Source organism: Gymnodraco acuticeps, unplaced genomic scaffold, assembly GCF_902827175.1.
Source record: "Gymnodraco acuticeps unplaced genomic scaffold, fGymAcu1.1, whole genome shotgun sequence".
Lineage (NCBI taxonomy): Eukaryota > Metazoa > Chordata > Actinopteri > Perciformes > Bathydraconidae > Gymnodraco > Gymnodraco acuticeps.
In genome coordinates, this window is record NW_022991064.1 from 1,771,342 (window position 1) to 1,789,078 (window position 17,737).

At 40.4% G+C, this 17,737-nt stretch overlaps 1 protein-coding gene across 1 annotated transcript; it reads left to right on the plus strand.

The window, feature by feature from the left end:
- The first annotated feature begins 973 nt into the window (after nucleotides 1-973).
- Nucleotides 974-13,682, plus strand: si:ch211-30b16.2 (glycoprotein endo-alpha-1,2-mannosidase-like protein). The gene is made up of 5 exons (XM_034236649.1): nucleotides 974-1,864; nucleotides 2,719-3,058; nucleotides 3,974-4,083; nucleotides 9,704-9,780; nucleotides 11,869-13,682. The coding sequence occupies exons 1-5, from the start codon at nucleotides 1,691-1,693 to the stop codon at nucleotides 12,503-12,505; spliced, it is 1,338 nt and encodes a 445-aa protein (XP_034092540.1). The 5' UTR covers nucleotides 974-1,690; the 3' UTR covers nucleotides 12,506-13,682.
- The last annotated feature ends 4,055 nt before the right edge of the window (nucleotides 13,683-17,737 follow it).

A 17,737-nucleotide genomic window follows, 5' to 3' on the forward strand; every position in this document is an offset into this window, starting at 1 on the left:
CAACATTTTTGCGATAATTGGCCATTTTGATTTGTTTAATATTAAATTAGTATGTAATAATGCTTAGTGAGGACATGCAAATATGTCTGTCTAAGACAACCAATTTTTTTTAAAACAAAATATATATTTTATTTTACATTGTAATGCAAAACAACCTGTTCCATTCATTCATTGCTTTAAAATACATTTTGTAGTTTCCTTTCATTTAAAATGGTTGAGGTAAGCTTGGGGGACTCAAAGGGCACCCGATTGTTTGTCTGAACACCTTGTTTCTCTTGTGCATTAAGAACACTTGTGTTAGGGCATGAATTAACAATGAATAGGTTATATACAGTATAAAATACCACGTACTGTCCGCCCTCCTATGGCACCCTGGCATGACCTCTTGCCTCCCCTTTGCCCCCCCATGTAAAATGTTCTAGAACCGCCACTGCCTACTGTACTTGGCAATAAACCTGTTTCTGATTCTGAATAATGTCACACTGACTCGTGCACAAAAACCATGGTTACGATTGAATTTGGACATAAAAAACCCCACATTCAATATACAGTATACGTTTGTTTTAAATTGTGCAACACTGGGATTTGTTTCCTTGCTACATTTTACAGATGATTGATTTTTATTGAGGATAAATCATATATATTTAATTTAAGATTTACTAAGAGTGTTTCAATGGTTTCAATACACATAATGTACGGAAGAGGATTGGTGCCACATGTGATTAAAAAAATGGAGATCTTCAATGCAAAATAATTGCATTTATTGTCTATATTTAAGTCAGAATAATCATTTTTTTAAATCACATGTTTCCCTAATCCTCTCCCTAAGTGTGATTGCTTCTATACATGACAACACAGAAATGATTCTTCATAAATCTGAGCTAAGGCTCCACCTCCTGCCTCTCTTCTGGCACTAATCACCCCTCATACATGCATTTCCGGTTGGGGGTTAATCCCACCCCCTCCTCCTGCACAAACAAATGTTTCATTCTCTCCTGAAGCGTCAGTATCCAGCAAAAAGAAAATAAAACCTTTCTGTGCTGCTAGGATGGATTTAGGAAGCAGATGTGACCCCTGGACATATGAGGATTGGATGACCGGAAGAGGAGCATTGCACGGGTAAACTAAACATATTAAAGCTCCTGTAGAGACATGAGGGAACAGCTGACAGGTGACATAGATGTTGGAGGAAAAGATGGAGGGGAATAAAAGGCGAAGTGCGCAGCGCGGATATGCGGAGGAGCGGATTTATTATTTGTATTTCACTGCAGGATGGAGGTGAAATAACATGCATGTTTTACAGTCCCCGTCGCACTGAATCAACGCGTTTTATTTCCTGCTGTAAAACGAAGAGAGGAGCGCTTGTTTTACTGTCTGCAGCAGCCTGATCCTGCAGAGTATCTCGGGGATGATGGAAGTGAAAGAATACTCGTGTTTTACAGTCTCCATTACGCTCCAGCTGCACTGACTGATTTCATCTCGCCAGTTGAAAAAATCAAAAAAGGAGCGCTTGTTTTCCTGTCTTCAGCACCAGGGACAGCGACCATGTGTGCAGAGGGGGGGTTTACTGAAGCCTGAGATCTCCGGGTGGAGGGGAAATAACATGCATGTTTCACAGTCTCCATTGCACTGACTGAAAGACGACCAGAGGAGCGCTTGTTTTCGGTCTTCAGCACCGCGGACAGCCACCATGACGCGGCTCCGCAGGAAGGCTTTAGTTTCTCTCTTCCTCTTCACCCTCTTCATCTTCGGGGCCATGATGGGGCTCCGGAGCCTGAAGCCCAGCGACGGCTTCTCAGACCTGGCCCCGGGAATGGGCTTCATCCGGGAGAGAGAGAGGGACCGGAGGCGGCTGGATGCAGAGGTGGGGAGTAACTAAGTACCTTTAGTCAAGTACTTAAGTAAAATGTGTATTGTACTTGTACTTTATTGGAGTATTTTAATGTTATGTTACTTGTCTACTCCACTACACGACCGAGATAAGTCACAGAGATACATGTTGTTCTTTTGCTCCACTACATGTATTTAATCCCTTTAGTTACTTCACAGATCTGGATGAATGATGTGAAATATAATCAAGTGTTGAATCAGACTTTAGTTCCACCTGGAGTAAATTCACAAGCTACCCTGCAGTAAACAAAGTCATTCAAACTAGCTGCACCTTTACCAGCTTTGAGAACACTTTAATGATCAATCATTATAAAACATATCATATATATTATTCTGAAATGGACCAATCTGCACAATGACTACTTTTACTGTCGCTACTCTAACTATATTTTGATGATAATACTTTTCTACTTTTACTTGAGTAACATTTGAATGCAGGACTTTTACTTGTAACAGAGTATTCCTACACTCTGGTACTTCTACTTTTACTCAAGTACAAGATCTAAGTACTTCTACTTTTACTCAAGTACCAGATCTAAGTACTTCTACTTTTACTCAAGTACAAGATCTGAGTACTTCTACTTGTACTCAAGTACCATATCTAAGTACTTCTCCCGGCTCTGTATTTATGATGCATTGTTGGTGGAGCCTGGGACTGAAGAACTTAATCGTATAACACTGTAGCCTTTCATATGACAATAAAGCCTTTGAACTAAGTATGATTTTGAATGCAGGACTTTTAATTGTAATTAAGCATTTAGCCCATAATGTATTGGTACTTTTACTAGAGCATCTGAACTCTTCTCCCCCCTCTGTCTGGACCTGCAGGATGTGGTGGTGTCTCCGGGTCAGGTTCACGGCGGCAGCATCAGTAGCGACACTAAGGTGGTTTTCACTAAATCTGACCGGGATTACAGCATATTTTACGACGTCCACATCTTCTACTACCTGTGGTACGGGGACCCGGCCACCGACAACAAGTACATCCACTGGGACCACGTGCTGGTGCCGCACTGGGACCCTAAGATCGCAGCCAGTCACGCCCAGGGGAGACACACGCCTCCGGAGGACATAGCCTCCAGTTTCTACCCGGAGCTCGGCCCCTACAGCTCCAGAGACCCCAAGGTGCTGGAGTCCCACATGGCGCAGATAGAGGAGGCTGCAGCAGGTAAACATACATATCAATTATACAACTGCCCAAATATTGAACAACTAATTTATAATTTTATAATTTATAAAAATAATAATCATATAATAGTTAAAATGTAATCTGCTTCAAATAACTCAACAAGATTGAGTGCAATATTGAGATAATGATTAAAAAAAATATATTTTGTGCAGCCCTGGTGTAAATAAAGTTACCACAGGTTTATTGATTATTAACCAATCAGTGCTTTAACCTCCACCCTCAATGTATTAACTCACATGTGGTTCTGTCCTGGGATATCAATTATAAAACTGCCCAAATAATGAACAATGAATTAATAAAAAACAAACATTATAATTTATAATAATAATGTAACAGTACACATTTCTACTGATAATCTAAATAACTCAACAAAATTGAGTGCAAGAGATGATCAAATCAAATCAAGTTTTATTTATATAGCACATTTATAAACGATTTTTGGTCGAGCCAAAGTGCTGTACATAAAATAAAAATAGCCTACAGTAGAGACACTTTACAGCAAATACAACAGCACAGATTGTTCAGAATATCAGTATGAGAAAAACGACACCCTCTATCCTTAGACCCTCACATCGTACAAGGAAAAACTTCCGGAGAAAACCCACAGTTTAAGGGGAAAAAATGGGAGAATGATTAAAAAAATATATGTTGTGCAGCCCTGGTGTAAATAAAGTTACCACAGGTTTGTTAAGCAGTATTTACATTGTTACTCTACCTATGTTTCTATAAAGTGAAGATTTGTTTACCTACTTTTGATACATGCTCTGATAGAATAACTGTTGAAAAAACCCAATAAAAGTGACCACAGCTTTTATTGATTATTAACCAATCATTGCTTTAACCTCCACCTTCATTCATTGAACTCCCACTCTCTGCCTCTCTGTGGTGTGTTAGGGGTGCTGGTTCTGTCCTGGTACCCCCCCGGCGTGGCAGACGACCACGGGGAGCCGAGCGAGGATCTGGTTCCCGCCGTGATGGACGCCGCCCACAGGCACAGCATCAAGGTAACTGGTGAGACAACCGGTATGTTTTCTACTTCCTGACGATTTACTCAATGTGACAGTTTAACGTTAAAGCGGAGTCATGATGTTCCTTTTAACTTAATGTGTGAGTAGTAAGTAATCCTGTGCATGTAAGATTAAGAACATGCAATACATTTGGGATTCAAAGGTCCTAAGGCTTTATTGTTGTACGCACAATAGCTAAATGTAGTTTAGACTCAGGCTCCTCCAACAATAACACAAAACGATATACTTAAAGTTAAAAGAGGCTTGATCCCTTAACGGTTTTTACTGATTTACTGAATGATTAATGACTTAACAGCAACAAACGTCTCAATATTGTTATTTGTATGATAGTGTTTGACAAGTTATTATCTTGTGCATATAGGTTTAAATGTTATTATTATTAGCTATTGAACAAAAGGATTTGTTGTTATTGTTTTTTGATAGCAGTTGTTATACCTCTACATGTCTTGCCGCTGCAATGCATTGTGGTCCACTGAGGCTCTTACAGTGAATACAAGTGAGAGTACCAAGCGAGTGGGACCCGGCGGCATCTTCAATTTAAAATCTCTGACCTCAAAACCTAAGACCGCGTGCGTGCGTGCGTGCGTGCGTGCGTGCGTGCGTGCGTGCGTGCGTGCGTGCGTGCGTGCGTGCGATCTACGCAGTTTACTAGTAAATGTTAGCATGGAACTATTTGTACACAGCATGTTTCATGAGGGACACAAATAGCGTTGCACCTGGTCAGGTAGAGCAGCTGGATAATCAGAAACAAAGCAGACTTCCTGTTGGAGGGTTTGGCAACTTCCTGTTAAAGTTGTAATTACTTGTAGGGTTAATTGACTTCCTGTTGGATGTTTAATAACTTCTTGTTGAGACAATAAGGCAGACTCATTCCTGGGTTTAGGACTCTTTCCTGCATCACTCCATATCAGGTTATTCTGGGAACACTTTCTGCCATTTTCAGACCTCTTGAAGTGTACTCATTTTCTCTGTGTATTTTGGCGTTTTGCACTTTTGAATTCATCCGTTGAGTTATCTGATTGAATGCAGTGTACGACAACGTAATGATGCAACATGAGTTCAGGTTGTCATCATCTGAAGAGTAAATGCAAACAGCGGCGGCTCTCCTCAGGCTCAGTGTAAATATGATCTGAGCACACACACAAACACACTCTTCATCCGCAGATTGAGCGACGTTTTACCTTGGCGTAACACAGCCGTCACCATAGAAACTGTTTAGAAAAGACCTTGCTGTCTCTCTTTGAAAGATGGCGTGGGCGTCGGGTGTTTGTGTCTCCACAGCTCAGTCAAAGCTGGGCTGCAACCCTGATATCATGTGCCTTTATATGTGCAAATAAGCGATGTGTCAATAAATATAGCAGTTATAATGTTGGGGAGTATGCGAGTACAGTAATCTCTCCTGGAGATGAACTATCATTGCCTGAGGATGAATGGATCTATAAACCTATTATTTTATTGTTCCTAAAAATATGCTAAACAGAGACCTGAGACACTTGGGTCAGTGGATTAGATCCTGGGTGTTTCTCAATGTCAAGTACGCTTGCTTGGTGGCACATGTCATCCGACTGTCTTGCTTCAGAAGCGAGGCAAGAATACTTCCTGGCATTCGGAAAACAAAGAGTGGAACAGGCGAGCAAGTGTGCAGGTGTGCGTCATATGAGAGGCCCCGCCTTACATTTTCCACCACAGATTTGGGGAAATTGGTCCGTGCACAAAGCATTATGGGGATTTTAAGACCGCGGAGTCTACACATGTGCAACCTCGAAATGTGTCCAAACGAAGTACGACGGGCTCGGTAGATTTCCAAGTATCCTGGACATTGGAACAGTCCTTCGGCGGCACTCGATGACGTAGTATGCTTGAAATAGTCGCTCTGTGGCTTTACTAGAGATTGAGAAAAGCCCCCGTGTGTGAAGAAGCAGGAAATAAATCTCCATCTCCTCCTCCTCGAGAGAACACCTTTAATTTGGAACATTTTAAACCAAAAAGGAGAGAAATACACGTTTCAGATTCTCTTCGTGTTTGATCAAGGGTTATGATTAGCAGAGGTTCAAACTCCTCAATGCATATGCACTTAAAAAAGTAAATAATAAGAGGCAAAAACATCTGTAATTGTATTCCATAACAAATTAGATTTCAACACGACATTCTGTATTAGAAACAATACATGTTCAACAGCGGTGTTTAGACCAAATGCATTTAATGAAATGTTTCGAATCTAAGCATATCTGTACATATTATATTTCTTGTTTTTTATATTTTATGTCTGCACCATGACATCAAGTCAAATTCCTAGTATGTGCGAACCTACCTGGCAATAAACCTGTTTCCGATTCTGACATATTTATACATTTCTAGTACTGATATATATTTACTGGGTATTTTTAACTTTGGTGCAATGCCGGATACCCTGCTGCTGCAAAATGCCAATGATTAATAAAGTTAATATATCTATGGATCACATCTTAAGAAGCGAAAGGCAAAAGAACTGCAATGTACAAGGATATATATGTAAGGATACTCAAAGCCCCTTTTTGATCATCCTTTTAGGACCACACCAATACATAACTGAACAATTAACACAGTGACACATATTTAAAGACATAACATGTATTTGTAACAGCTTGTGTTCAAACACTTATCTGTTTTTAAGGATTTAAAGTAATTCATTTTTGGCTTTTCAGTGTTTTTACTGTTCTGACGTTAGATATTATAGCTGGCACACAGCCCTTATCCTTCAATGATACTCCAAAGAAGCAGTAGCTCCTAATAAAAGGTCAAATGAGTCAATCCTGCAGCATTCACACTCCACTGAGCAGCAGGAGAAATCGGTTTCACTCAACCATAGAAGGTTGTTTTCTTTTTCCTGCAGGTATACAATCTTTATAAATAGAAATCCAGAGGCATGTCAGACGTTTCCTTTGCCAATCATCCAGAGGCACACACACATCCACAAACTCTTTGTATCTGCACAAAAGAATGTAAAAAGCATCGGCACATTGGTATCTTTTCCATTTATTCCACAAGGACATGAGTGACAGCATTTGAACCACTGTTTGTAGTCGAAGAGATGTCAATCATGTGGTTGAAATGTTGTAAATAAAACCTACGCAGAGTAAAAAGAAGATTCAGGAACGAGATAGCAATGAGCTGTTTCATTTATACAAGAAACGCAAGGCCACTAAACTGAACAAGCAGGATGTTTGATGCATAATTCAAGGTGACCATCTGGGGCATGTTCGAAAATAGGGACACTTGAAAAAGGCTACTTCGTGTTAAACTCATTTTTACAGATCTTATTTTCAGAGATTGTCACGATATGGGTATATGTTCAACCTCCAAGCCACTATTATATTTATATTTATGAATTGTATATGCTACCTTTTTCTCGTGAACTCAATATTTTAAAGACAACTGGAGGGAATTGTTTTTAAAAAGGCACAACCCCTTTACTTGGACTAAAAAAATATCAAAGGTTATGGGATCTCAAACACGTTTTTGGCCTTTACGCAATAATGCAGGGTTGCCAACTCTCACGCATCTGGGGTGTGACACACGCTTTCACTCTCAATCTCACGCTCTCACGCTGCCCAAACTATTCTCACGCCAAAAAACAAGATGAGCCGGCGATCGTTTTTGGTTGGTTATTTACAATGTTGAGTTGACAGCTGCTCGAGCTGTCGATCCGCTCCCTCCACTCTTAACAACGTTAACAGACAGCAGAGTAGTGGGAGCCGGTTGGTCAATCCCGACCCGTATTGCGCATGCGCAGATCTAAGGTCCAGTAGAAATGATAAAAAGTCTGTGTGTGTGTGTGTGTGTGTGTGTGTGTGTGTGTGTGTGTGTGTGTGTGTGTGTGTGTGTGTGTGTGTGTGTGTGTGTGTGTGTGTGTGTGTGTGTGTGTGTGTGTGTGTGTGTGTGTGTGTGTGTGTGTGTGTGTGTGTGTGTGTGTGTGTTTCATGTATAGGCCTCTCACAATAATTAATTTTGTTGGATACATTTTCCCGGAAATGATTGCGATAAACGATAATATTGTCGGCACCGTTGTATGACCATTTTAGACCACTGACATAATGATAATATATAATAATAATTCAAGTACATCCTTTCAAACTGCTAGTCACATCCTCATGTAAATGGCAATTTATCGAGTTCATTTTTATTTATCGTACGATAAGTCAATTAATTGCTTATCGCGACAGGCACATAATAAAACAGTGGAAACAAACATGTGTTTGACTTTCATTAGTGAATGAAACTGTGTGCCCTTTATAGTCTGTGTCCAATATTGTGTATTTGTATATATTGTATATCCTATATATATGCTAAGGTCCCGCTGCTGACACGATAGCAGTCATTTAGTGAGCATGTGTAATTAAACCCATGATATCAAAATCTCACTCCAGCCAGGTACCCAAAGTTGGCAACCGTGATAATGTATATGCTAATTTTGACCGTTTTTTACTTGTGGTTTCACTACAGCCCTAATTTTGCAATTGTAGGCTACTCTTAACATTAAGGTCACATTATCCGTAGCGTTCACTCTGCAAACTTTAGTTAAAAAAGTCCCTTAATATAACTTTATTTGTTAGAGGCAGAAGGCAGCGAACTACTAAAATAACACAAATAAACTGTACAATAGCTGAACAACATTGGATTATTTTATATTTCTATAGAATAGAAGGATTGGGTTTGGGCCTAAATTGCTTTATCAGCTAACATCACAACACCAAATCCATACAACAAAGCTCAGTGAGCTAGCTTGCTAACCTTATATTAGAAGGCTAGCTTGCAAATTACTTAACCAGCCAATGTGACGGCTAACTGATGATGACCAACAGTGTTTATTTAAGCCAACATAAATAATGTACAAGGAAAAGTGTCAACTAACAAATTAGCCAAGTGCAATGCAAGGCAGTGGCTGCTAACTAGCTAACCACAAGCTAAGTTAGCAGCTAGCTAGTTAGCAGCCACCTATGCTAAACTAGATTCGCCAGTTAGTTGTAACTAATGGTTCTGCCAATGTTTGCTAAATGTGAGCTGATAAAGCAAAGTGCAAACAGTAAGCTAGTAAAGTTAGCCAAAAGTCAAAATATAATATAGTATTATAACATGATATATGTCCCGTCATTGCAGAAATGCTATATATACATTCATGTTATTAAGTGTAAAGCTGCAGCTGCATTTAAAAACATTGCGCAGAAAGCTCTTCGTTAAAACGTTGCGGTTAAACTTTTGATTGTTTCCCGCTGACTGGCATTATATTAGCTTTGATTGATCATTCAAATGAATCTGGTGTTGAGTAGTTTGATATTTGAGTGTGCACACAAAAGCATTCAAACACAGTGGTACAAGCACCTCCAGAACATAATGACACTCCAATCAACACTGTGAATCACAGGCAGCGCGGCCAGATAATTAGCGAGGTCGGACTAATTGAAGGTTGCTTATATACTGGCTGTCCATCAAAAATAAATTGTATGCTGAAATAATAAGAGCTCTGTTTGAAACTCATTGCATAACCCCTTGTTTTTTAGGGTTTTGTGCATTTATGTTGTGCTTTTTCATGATCTTTTTCTCAATGTGTTTTGCACAGGTGGCCTTTCACATACAGCCGTACAAAGGACGGACGGACCAGAGCATGCATGACAACATCAAATACATTGTTGACAAGTACGTTGTTCGGCTTTGTTTTCACTTTCACAACGGGATCTCTGATTTCAATATCTGATGTGTGAAGTCTAGAGGTGTGGTGAATCATGAAGTTTGAGAAGGGAAGGAACTTGTTGTTAAAAATAGATGTCTCCCCTGTGATCCTGCTGTTATAGATCAGGAGGTAGCTTTTGCTTTGACTTTGACCAGTCTGAATGTCAGAAAATCCCAATCCTCTTCCCTAACTCAAGCAAAATGTAAAGTGTGTCTTTAACAGACATGTTAAAAGGCTGTGTGAAGCTGACCGTTGAAAGGCCCGACCAAGCAAGGAGGCAGAGGCAGAGAGTTCAAATATAACCCGGTGTGGGCATTTATTACTCCTTGTGGTACATGACACAGCCTCAATCTTACTGTCTCATGTGAACACAGTCACCAGCCTCAAGGATCTCACACCCACTACCTGGCCACTGACAGGGAAAACAGAGCCTAAATACACACACTAATCAGGCCAATAAGACACAGGTGGGGGGGGAGGAGACAACACAATCACCAGCCACAGACAAAACGGGAGGGGGAACGCTTTCAAACTAAACCACATGTGCAATATTACAAGGCCCGAAGCCATCAGTCCACAGTGACGTAGTTACCTTCGTCACAGGCTGTATGGGTATCAGATAGAGTTTCACCTCATAGAATATTCACTCAGTCTGATAAAAGCCCATGATCTCACACTGTGACTAGGAACAAGAATATAAGGCGCTTTCACACCGGAGTACTTTTCCCGTTTCGTTTCGTTAGTGCCTGGAATTTTGCGTTCCACCAAAAAGAGAACTTAGAGAACTTTTACCCCCATTTGTAGTGCCTGCTAGAGAGCAGTGGGACTATGAAAAAAGTACCAATTTCTATTGGCTGGGCAAATTGCAAACCACGCCCCGTAAAACTCTGAAAAGTTTTTTGAAGCCGCCATTGTATTTGCTGGCATTAGCATTATTAGCATTAGCATTAGCCCCGCGCACCAACGGAGAGAGACTAACTTATGGCAACACAAAAAAAACATGGGAGCGTGGAGAGATCAGGAGGCGTTCTGGCGATTTACTCGGAAGGCTTCAGTAGAAGCTGCTGGGAGTCCCAGCAGCTTCTACTGAAGCCAGTCCCCAACTCCGGGGACTTCGGGTGGCAGTATACGCCGTGAAGTTGTTTGCGGCCTGCCAGTAAACCCAAAGCAGAAGAAGAAGAAGTGACGTCAGCGGCTTCATTTGCGATTCCAGTGTGAACGCGATCGGCTCTTAGTTCCATGGGGGTACTAAGTGCTGGGAACTAAGCACGGCAAAGTACTTGGTGTGAAAGCGGCTATTGACTCTCAGCAGCATCACATTTACAATGTTCATATAAATACTGGAGTAAATTCAAAGCAAAGGTTAGAGGGCGTCCCATTTTTGCTCTTTATATTCCTGCCAATATTTTTCAGAAACCAACTGTGCTGGCCATCTGTATAAAATGAAAGAAAAAGTGGAGGGCCAGAAAAAGAGATGATGGTTTTCAGTAAAGCATACATATTTCCTCAGTGTCTGAAAGCCTGTAAAACCTTTTGTTATAAAATGTGCTACATGTGGCATTTAAGCATACTTTTATTTGAATATACTAGTATAAAATAAATCAAACAAGACTACAAAGAAGAAGATTGGTCGCTCAGGCACCTGACCGACTGATACCGATGCAATTTCACTTTATGTCCATCATCCTACATCATACATGCAAGTGACTCGCATTATTGTCATTTAAAAAGAGAACATGTCCGGAGGCTGCAGTCTTTTTACTGCAGTGACTATATGATAAGCCGGAGAGCCTCAGCCCTTAAAGCTTCACAACTCAATACTTTTTACATTTTAAAGAACTTGAAGGAATTGGTAACTTTATGACTTTGGCTACCCCCAGTTGTAGAAAAAAAACACCCTTTACCAGCCCACAAAAGAACAACGCAAGCCACTAAATATTAATTTCACTTAATTTTAGCCTGCAATTGAAAAAGACATTAAAGCGACTATTTTCAAAATGTTTTTCCATGGATATTGCAACAGCTTGAAATTCCGCCTCTCTTGTTTTCCTCAGGTATGGAAAGCATGGCGCCTTCTACAGATTCAGGTCCAGCACGGGACGAGTCCTGCCTCTATTTTACGTCTACGACTCCTACCTGATGCCAGCCGAGTCCTGGGCCGATCTCCTCAGCCCTAAAGGTTCCCACAGTATCCGAGGCACACCTTACGACGGCGTCTTCCTCGCCCTTATCGTGGAGGAGCGCCACAAACACGACATCCTAGCTAGCGGCTTTGACGGCATCTACACCTACTTCGCCTCCAACGGATTCTCCTTTGGCTCGTCCCACCAGAACTGGAAAGCCATCAAGAACTTCTGCGATGGCAACAATCTGCTCTTTATTCCCAGCGTTGGTCCGGGGTACGTGGACACGGCTGTTCGCCCGTGGAACAACCACAACACGAGGAACCGCGTTAACGGACGATACTACGACACTTCCTTGCAGGCGGCTTTGTCTGTAAGGCCGGAAATCGTCACCATTACGTCCTTTAACCAATGGCATGAAGGCACGCAGATAGAGAAGGCTGTACCCAAGAAAACAGTGACGCGTTTGTACCTGGATTATCAACCCAATCAGCCGGACCACTACTTAGTGCTCACTCGCCAATGGGCAGAGAACTACATCAAGGAGAAGGACACATGGCTGATGTGAACTTAATTTCCCTAGTGAATCAGACCAAAACAAAAAGTCAGCTCCTACTCCTTTATGTCCATTTCAATATCAGTTTTTCTGCTTCGACAGCATCTACACCTACTTTGAATCTAATGGCTTCTCTTTGGCTTGTACTACCAGAATTGGAAAGCCATTAAGAACTTCTGCAATGCCAACAATCTGCTCTTTTGGTCCAGTGTTGGCTGTTCGCCCGTAGCACAACCATGGAACGAGAAAGCATGTTAACGGACGATATTAGGACACATCTTTTCAGGCCAGAAATCTTGACCATTAAGTCCTTTTACCAATGTCAGGAATGGACGCAGATAGAGAAGGCTGTACACAAGAAAACTGTGAGGTGTTGTACCTGGATTGGCAACCCAATTAGCCAGACTACATAGTGCTTACAGGCCAGTGGGTCGAGAGCTCAAGGAGAAGGACATGTGGCTGATTCGACAAGAAAAGACATCTCCAAACCTTTATATCTATCCCCCAAACTGTTTTATGTCCGACTCTGAGCACTACTTTGACGGCATCTTCACCTACTTTGCCTCCAACGGCTTTCCTTTGGTTCGTTCAACTATGACTAGAAAGAAAGAACTTCTGCGAAGCCAACAATCTGCTCTTTATTCCCAGCGTTGGTCCGAGTTACTTGGGAAGGGCTGTTCAACCGTGGAAACGTCTTTGCAAGCGTCACCATTAAGTCCTTGAACCGATGGAAGAAAGGGACGCAGATAGAAATGGCTCTTCCCAAGTTTGTAACTGGACTACAAACCCAATCAGACGGACTATCACTTAGTGTTTACTCTTCAATGGCCGGAGAACTTCAACAAGGAAAACGACACATGGTTGAACTTTATTACCTGGTAGATCAGACCAGAAAATACATGAAATCAGCTCCTTTATCTCCATCTCCAAGCACTCCTGATAAGATTTTCTCTAAATGTTCAATCTACCTTTACTGTTTTTAATCCGTTTTTTTGTACAGCTTATAAATGTCACCTGGTATGTTGAAGCTATGAAGGACAAATAATAATTGTTTCCTGATAATTCAGTATCTGTGTGCGGCTTACATGCAGTAACTCTGCCCTGTAGAGACGTTTTTCTTATTTTCTTATGATGAGACTGTTCTTTCCTGTATTTCTCTGAAGTGAAAATTAAAATGTGTGTCTGGTTACTGTCGGTGAGTCATTGAACAAGAACATCCGAGAAAGATTACAAATACTCAAAGAAGTGTGGGTTGCAGGAATATGGTTTTCAGAGTCTAGGGTTTAAGTTATATTTGTTTGCAGATGGTTGAATAATTAGCGTATGCAGAAAACCAAAAACAAGACAGAAGCTTGTGCTGCAGCTGCTCGAAATGATTGGTTTTGATGAAGTGCCTGGGTTAGAGTCCTTTGTCACATTTTTTAAAATTGGTTGATTTTACCACGCTGTGAAATGAAAAGCTGTTAAGGGTGCAAAAAAAGAATAACACAGACTCTCAGTCTCAAGTACTTGTTTGTGCAGTAGTTGGCCAAGAGAAGCAGAAGCATTGGAAAATGTAATTTATTACAACTGGGCTTATTCTTTCCTCTGTTTTTGGTATTAATTGCTATTAATTATGGTTTTAGGTGATAAAACCTTAATTGAGTACAACAAACATTTCCATAATTATTATTTTCCCAACCAATTTAAAACGTGGCTGCATTATCCTGTCTTTTAATTTTCTTTATTAATTAAGATTTGTTTAGGGACATTAGAAAACATTGTTGAACATGTGTTTAAGGTTACTTCATCTGTAATCCCTGGCCAGACATGTCAGAGACACATTAGAATGAGTTATGATATTTAAAAAGTGTAGAAGACGTTACAGAGAACATGGACAATCATCATCCTAAAATAAAATGATATTGTTCAATTGCAATTATTTCTGGGACAATATCCTGTCTAATAAATGAAGTTATTTCAAAAAGCCTATCGGACAGAGGAAATTAAATTAGAGCAAGGCTCAGCGTGCAGTCTTTTTTAAGCTTTAATGAGTTTATCTCATTATAATCCAACAAACAAAAAAACACAAGGCACCTAAATGTATATTCAGACTGCTTTGTCATTGCTTGGTTCTGTAAATTAGGCTGTTAAAGCTATATTTTTATAATAAAACCTGTGTTTTTGGGTTGATCCTACGGTGGCCGACCGGTGCAAACGAGCTACGTATCAAAACTCTTCCATTAGGAGAAACGCGCTGCAGCTTCAGACACGATTCTTTCACACACACATACGGGTTTTGGGCCGAGGGCGACACCGTACTTCCGGTATCTGCCATTTCACACGAGGTGCAAGCAGAATATCATAGTCTATTGCCTTAATCAATATAGTCAACTCTAAAATACCACATATATGCAATGGCATGATAATATTATTGTGACAAGTGGGGTATTCACCTGGTGTTTCTAGAAGATAGACGTAGATGCTGCCAAAATCGACCGAAGGCCACTTTCGAGGGTCGTTTTTCCATACGTCTGCAGGCAGTCTGTAAGGGCAATCGGACAACCCACACAGCTCTAGTTTACGCTGGTAACGACCTAGAGCACACCCCTCAAGTTTTCTTCGGTCGTTAATTCAGAAAAAAACCTAGTGCGCTCTGCCTGGCTACGTTAGCTAGCTGTTTATATTTGCACCTCCAGGTTATTAGCACCTCCAGGAAAATGGCGTATTTATATATATATATATATGGCGCGCGTTGCATTGTGGGTAGCTCGTGACGTCAGTGTGTGTGAAAGAATGCAAATATATAAACACAAATGTACCAAAACACATGCAGATGAAGAAACATCTTCCGCAAATTGACAACACATGCAGCATTTTAAAAACATTTATCAACTTGAGGAAACCCGAGCAGCGCTTACTAAAAGTGCTGCGGAAACCAAACGCTGCAAATACAAAAGGCGGCAAGAAGCTCGAAACACAACGGAAACCAGGGGACACCAAAAGGTTTCGCACACAGCTGGGACCGGAGCGCTCGGTGACATTCAGGATTATAAGGATGGACATCTGTCTCTGTTGAAACTGCAGTGCGATTATCCTTATGGAAATGTTTTGGCCGTTGTAATGCGTTTGCACCTTTCAGCCACCGCTGGTTCCAGCTGTTGATTCCAATTATGTTCCCAATCATGCATTTTCCTAAATGAAAAGAGTGGCTTGTACAGAATTCATTTTTTTTTTTCATTCAAAGCATCTATTGAGGCTATTTGAATGTTTTTCATTACATGTCATGACTTAATCACCCTAAAGAGTATGGGGTTCAAGTACATTTTTGTTTATTTTATAAATTGTATTTATGCTTTTGATAGATTGCTGTTATTACGCGCATTAGAGCAAACAGTAATTTAACCGCGGTAAAAATGGTTATTTTTGAAAATGAAACGCTATGAATGCTGCTGCAAACTATGCGGTACAGCAATAAAAAAGGACTAAGTTCTATATTGTATGGAAAGTAATTCAATGAACCTAACGAAAAGAGAAGGAAAGGTTCAAAAGTGTAAACCCCCGGAATGCGCTCGATGGTACATCCCGCTGACATTTAGTAATTTTTAGAGCACTCCTAGTCAGACGGTATCTCATTATATTCCCAAGCCTCTGCAGCAGCTCTCAGTGGGCAGACCTGACTTTAGGTGTACGACAATGGTTGTTGGCGTGCTGCTGTGTGATTCAGCAGTGGAGCCTGAGTAAGTGGAGCACATCGTGTGAAAGAGGAGTCAGTGGAGCAGCTGATCCCTCAGGACTCTCTGGAGCCACGCTGTAATGCTCCTGCTGGCATAGAGCCCACAAAGTGACATGTCAGAACCAGGCTGCTGTCAGCGCAGCCACTAACTGAGTGTCTTTTTGCTTTCCCACTGGTGCTCACAAAGGGAGGCGTGCACCTGTGTTAGTGAGGCATAATAACAGCAACCGAAAAGGACAACAAATGGCCTTTAAACAACCAACAAAACCTGTATTTTTTGCAAAATATTTGTCAAGAAATTAAGACATTGAAGTAAGTAAGTATAATTTATTTATAAAGCGCTTTTCACAGACATAGTCAAGTGCTTGACACAATAAACAATAAAAACATGCAATAAAATAGAATAAAAAAACAGAAGTTACCCAATCAGGAATGTCTTTTAAAACAATCTAGACTCAGCGGACTGTAGGTGAGCGTTCCATAATTTAGGAGCTAAGTGTTCATTAGAAAACCGGAAAAGGAGCTTTGAATGTAAAAAAACAAACGAAAATAAAACTGAGATGAAAACCTTAGAGCAGCTAATCGATGCTAATATGCAGTGTGGAATTTGAAAACTTTCTTTTTTTTTTTACACATTTAAGATGTTATTTAGGTGCAAATTAAGAGACATCTTCACCAACTTGACAATACATGCAGAAAAAAAGAATAGAGTTGACATGCTTACAGAATTACAGCCATGGCAATTCAAGAATATTTATTTTTAAATCACAATATCATGTTTTTCCTAAATTAGACGACATGTTTTATAATTCTTCATGTAACATTTTAGGGAGGATAAGTTATTTTAATACTGTCAAAATACAAATTAGAAAGTTTAAATCAAATATAAAAGCTGATATGTTTGTGTGTTGACCGAATTATCAGTCTCTAAGATTTCCACCACGACATCACGGTAAAGCAGTACCCTCTGCAGGCTGTCACGTAAACTGAAGACTGCTTTTGATAATGATATTTAAAATGTTGAAAATATGCTAACAGTGACTAAAGGGGGCGAAGAGAACAGCCTTTTAAGTTGTTGAACAAAAAAGACTCACTTCCTTTTATTGGATTTTGTTCTTTTACTATTTTGTACGAATACACAGGAAAGAAGAAAAAACGTAAACCTAAAGGTCACCTATCATGCTATTGTTAGGCAATAGCATAGGTCTCAGATATATAAAAAACATGTCTATGAAGTGTTTTGCTCAAAATACCAAACAGATCACCCATTCTAGCCATGCCTCATATCCCTCTATTTCACTTCCTGTTTCAAAAGTGCTGATTTGGGGTATAAAGCTTTAAAAATAAAAAACAATTGATCAATATAAAGGAGGGGTCTGAGCTCATGCGGGACCCGGCAGCTACTGTCTAAACTAAATGCTGCCGTGATGAAACGCCATATCATGGATTATCAAGGATTCTCTCTGAAACAGTCTGGAGCTCAAAGGCTTTCTCTCTTGCCGGTTATACCACAAGGTGAGTTCCTTTTT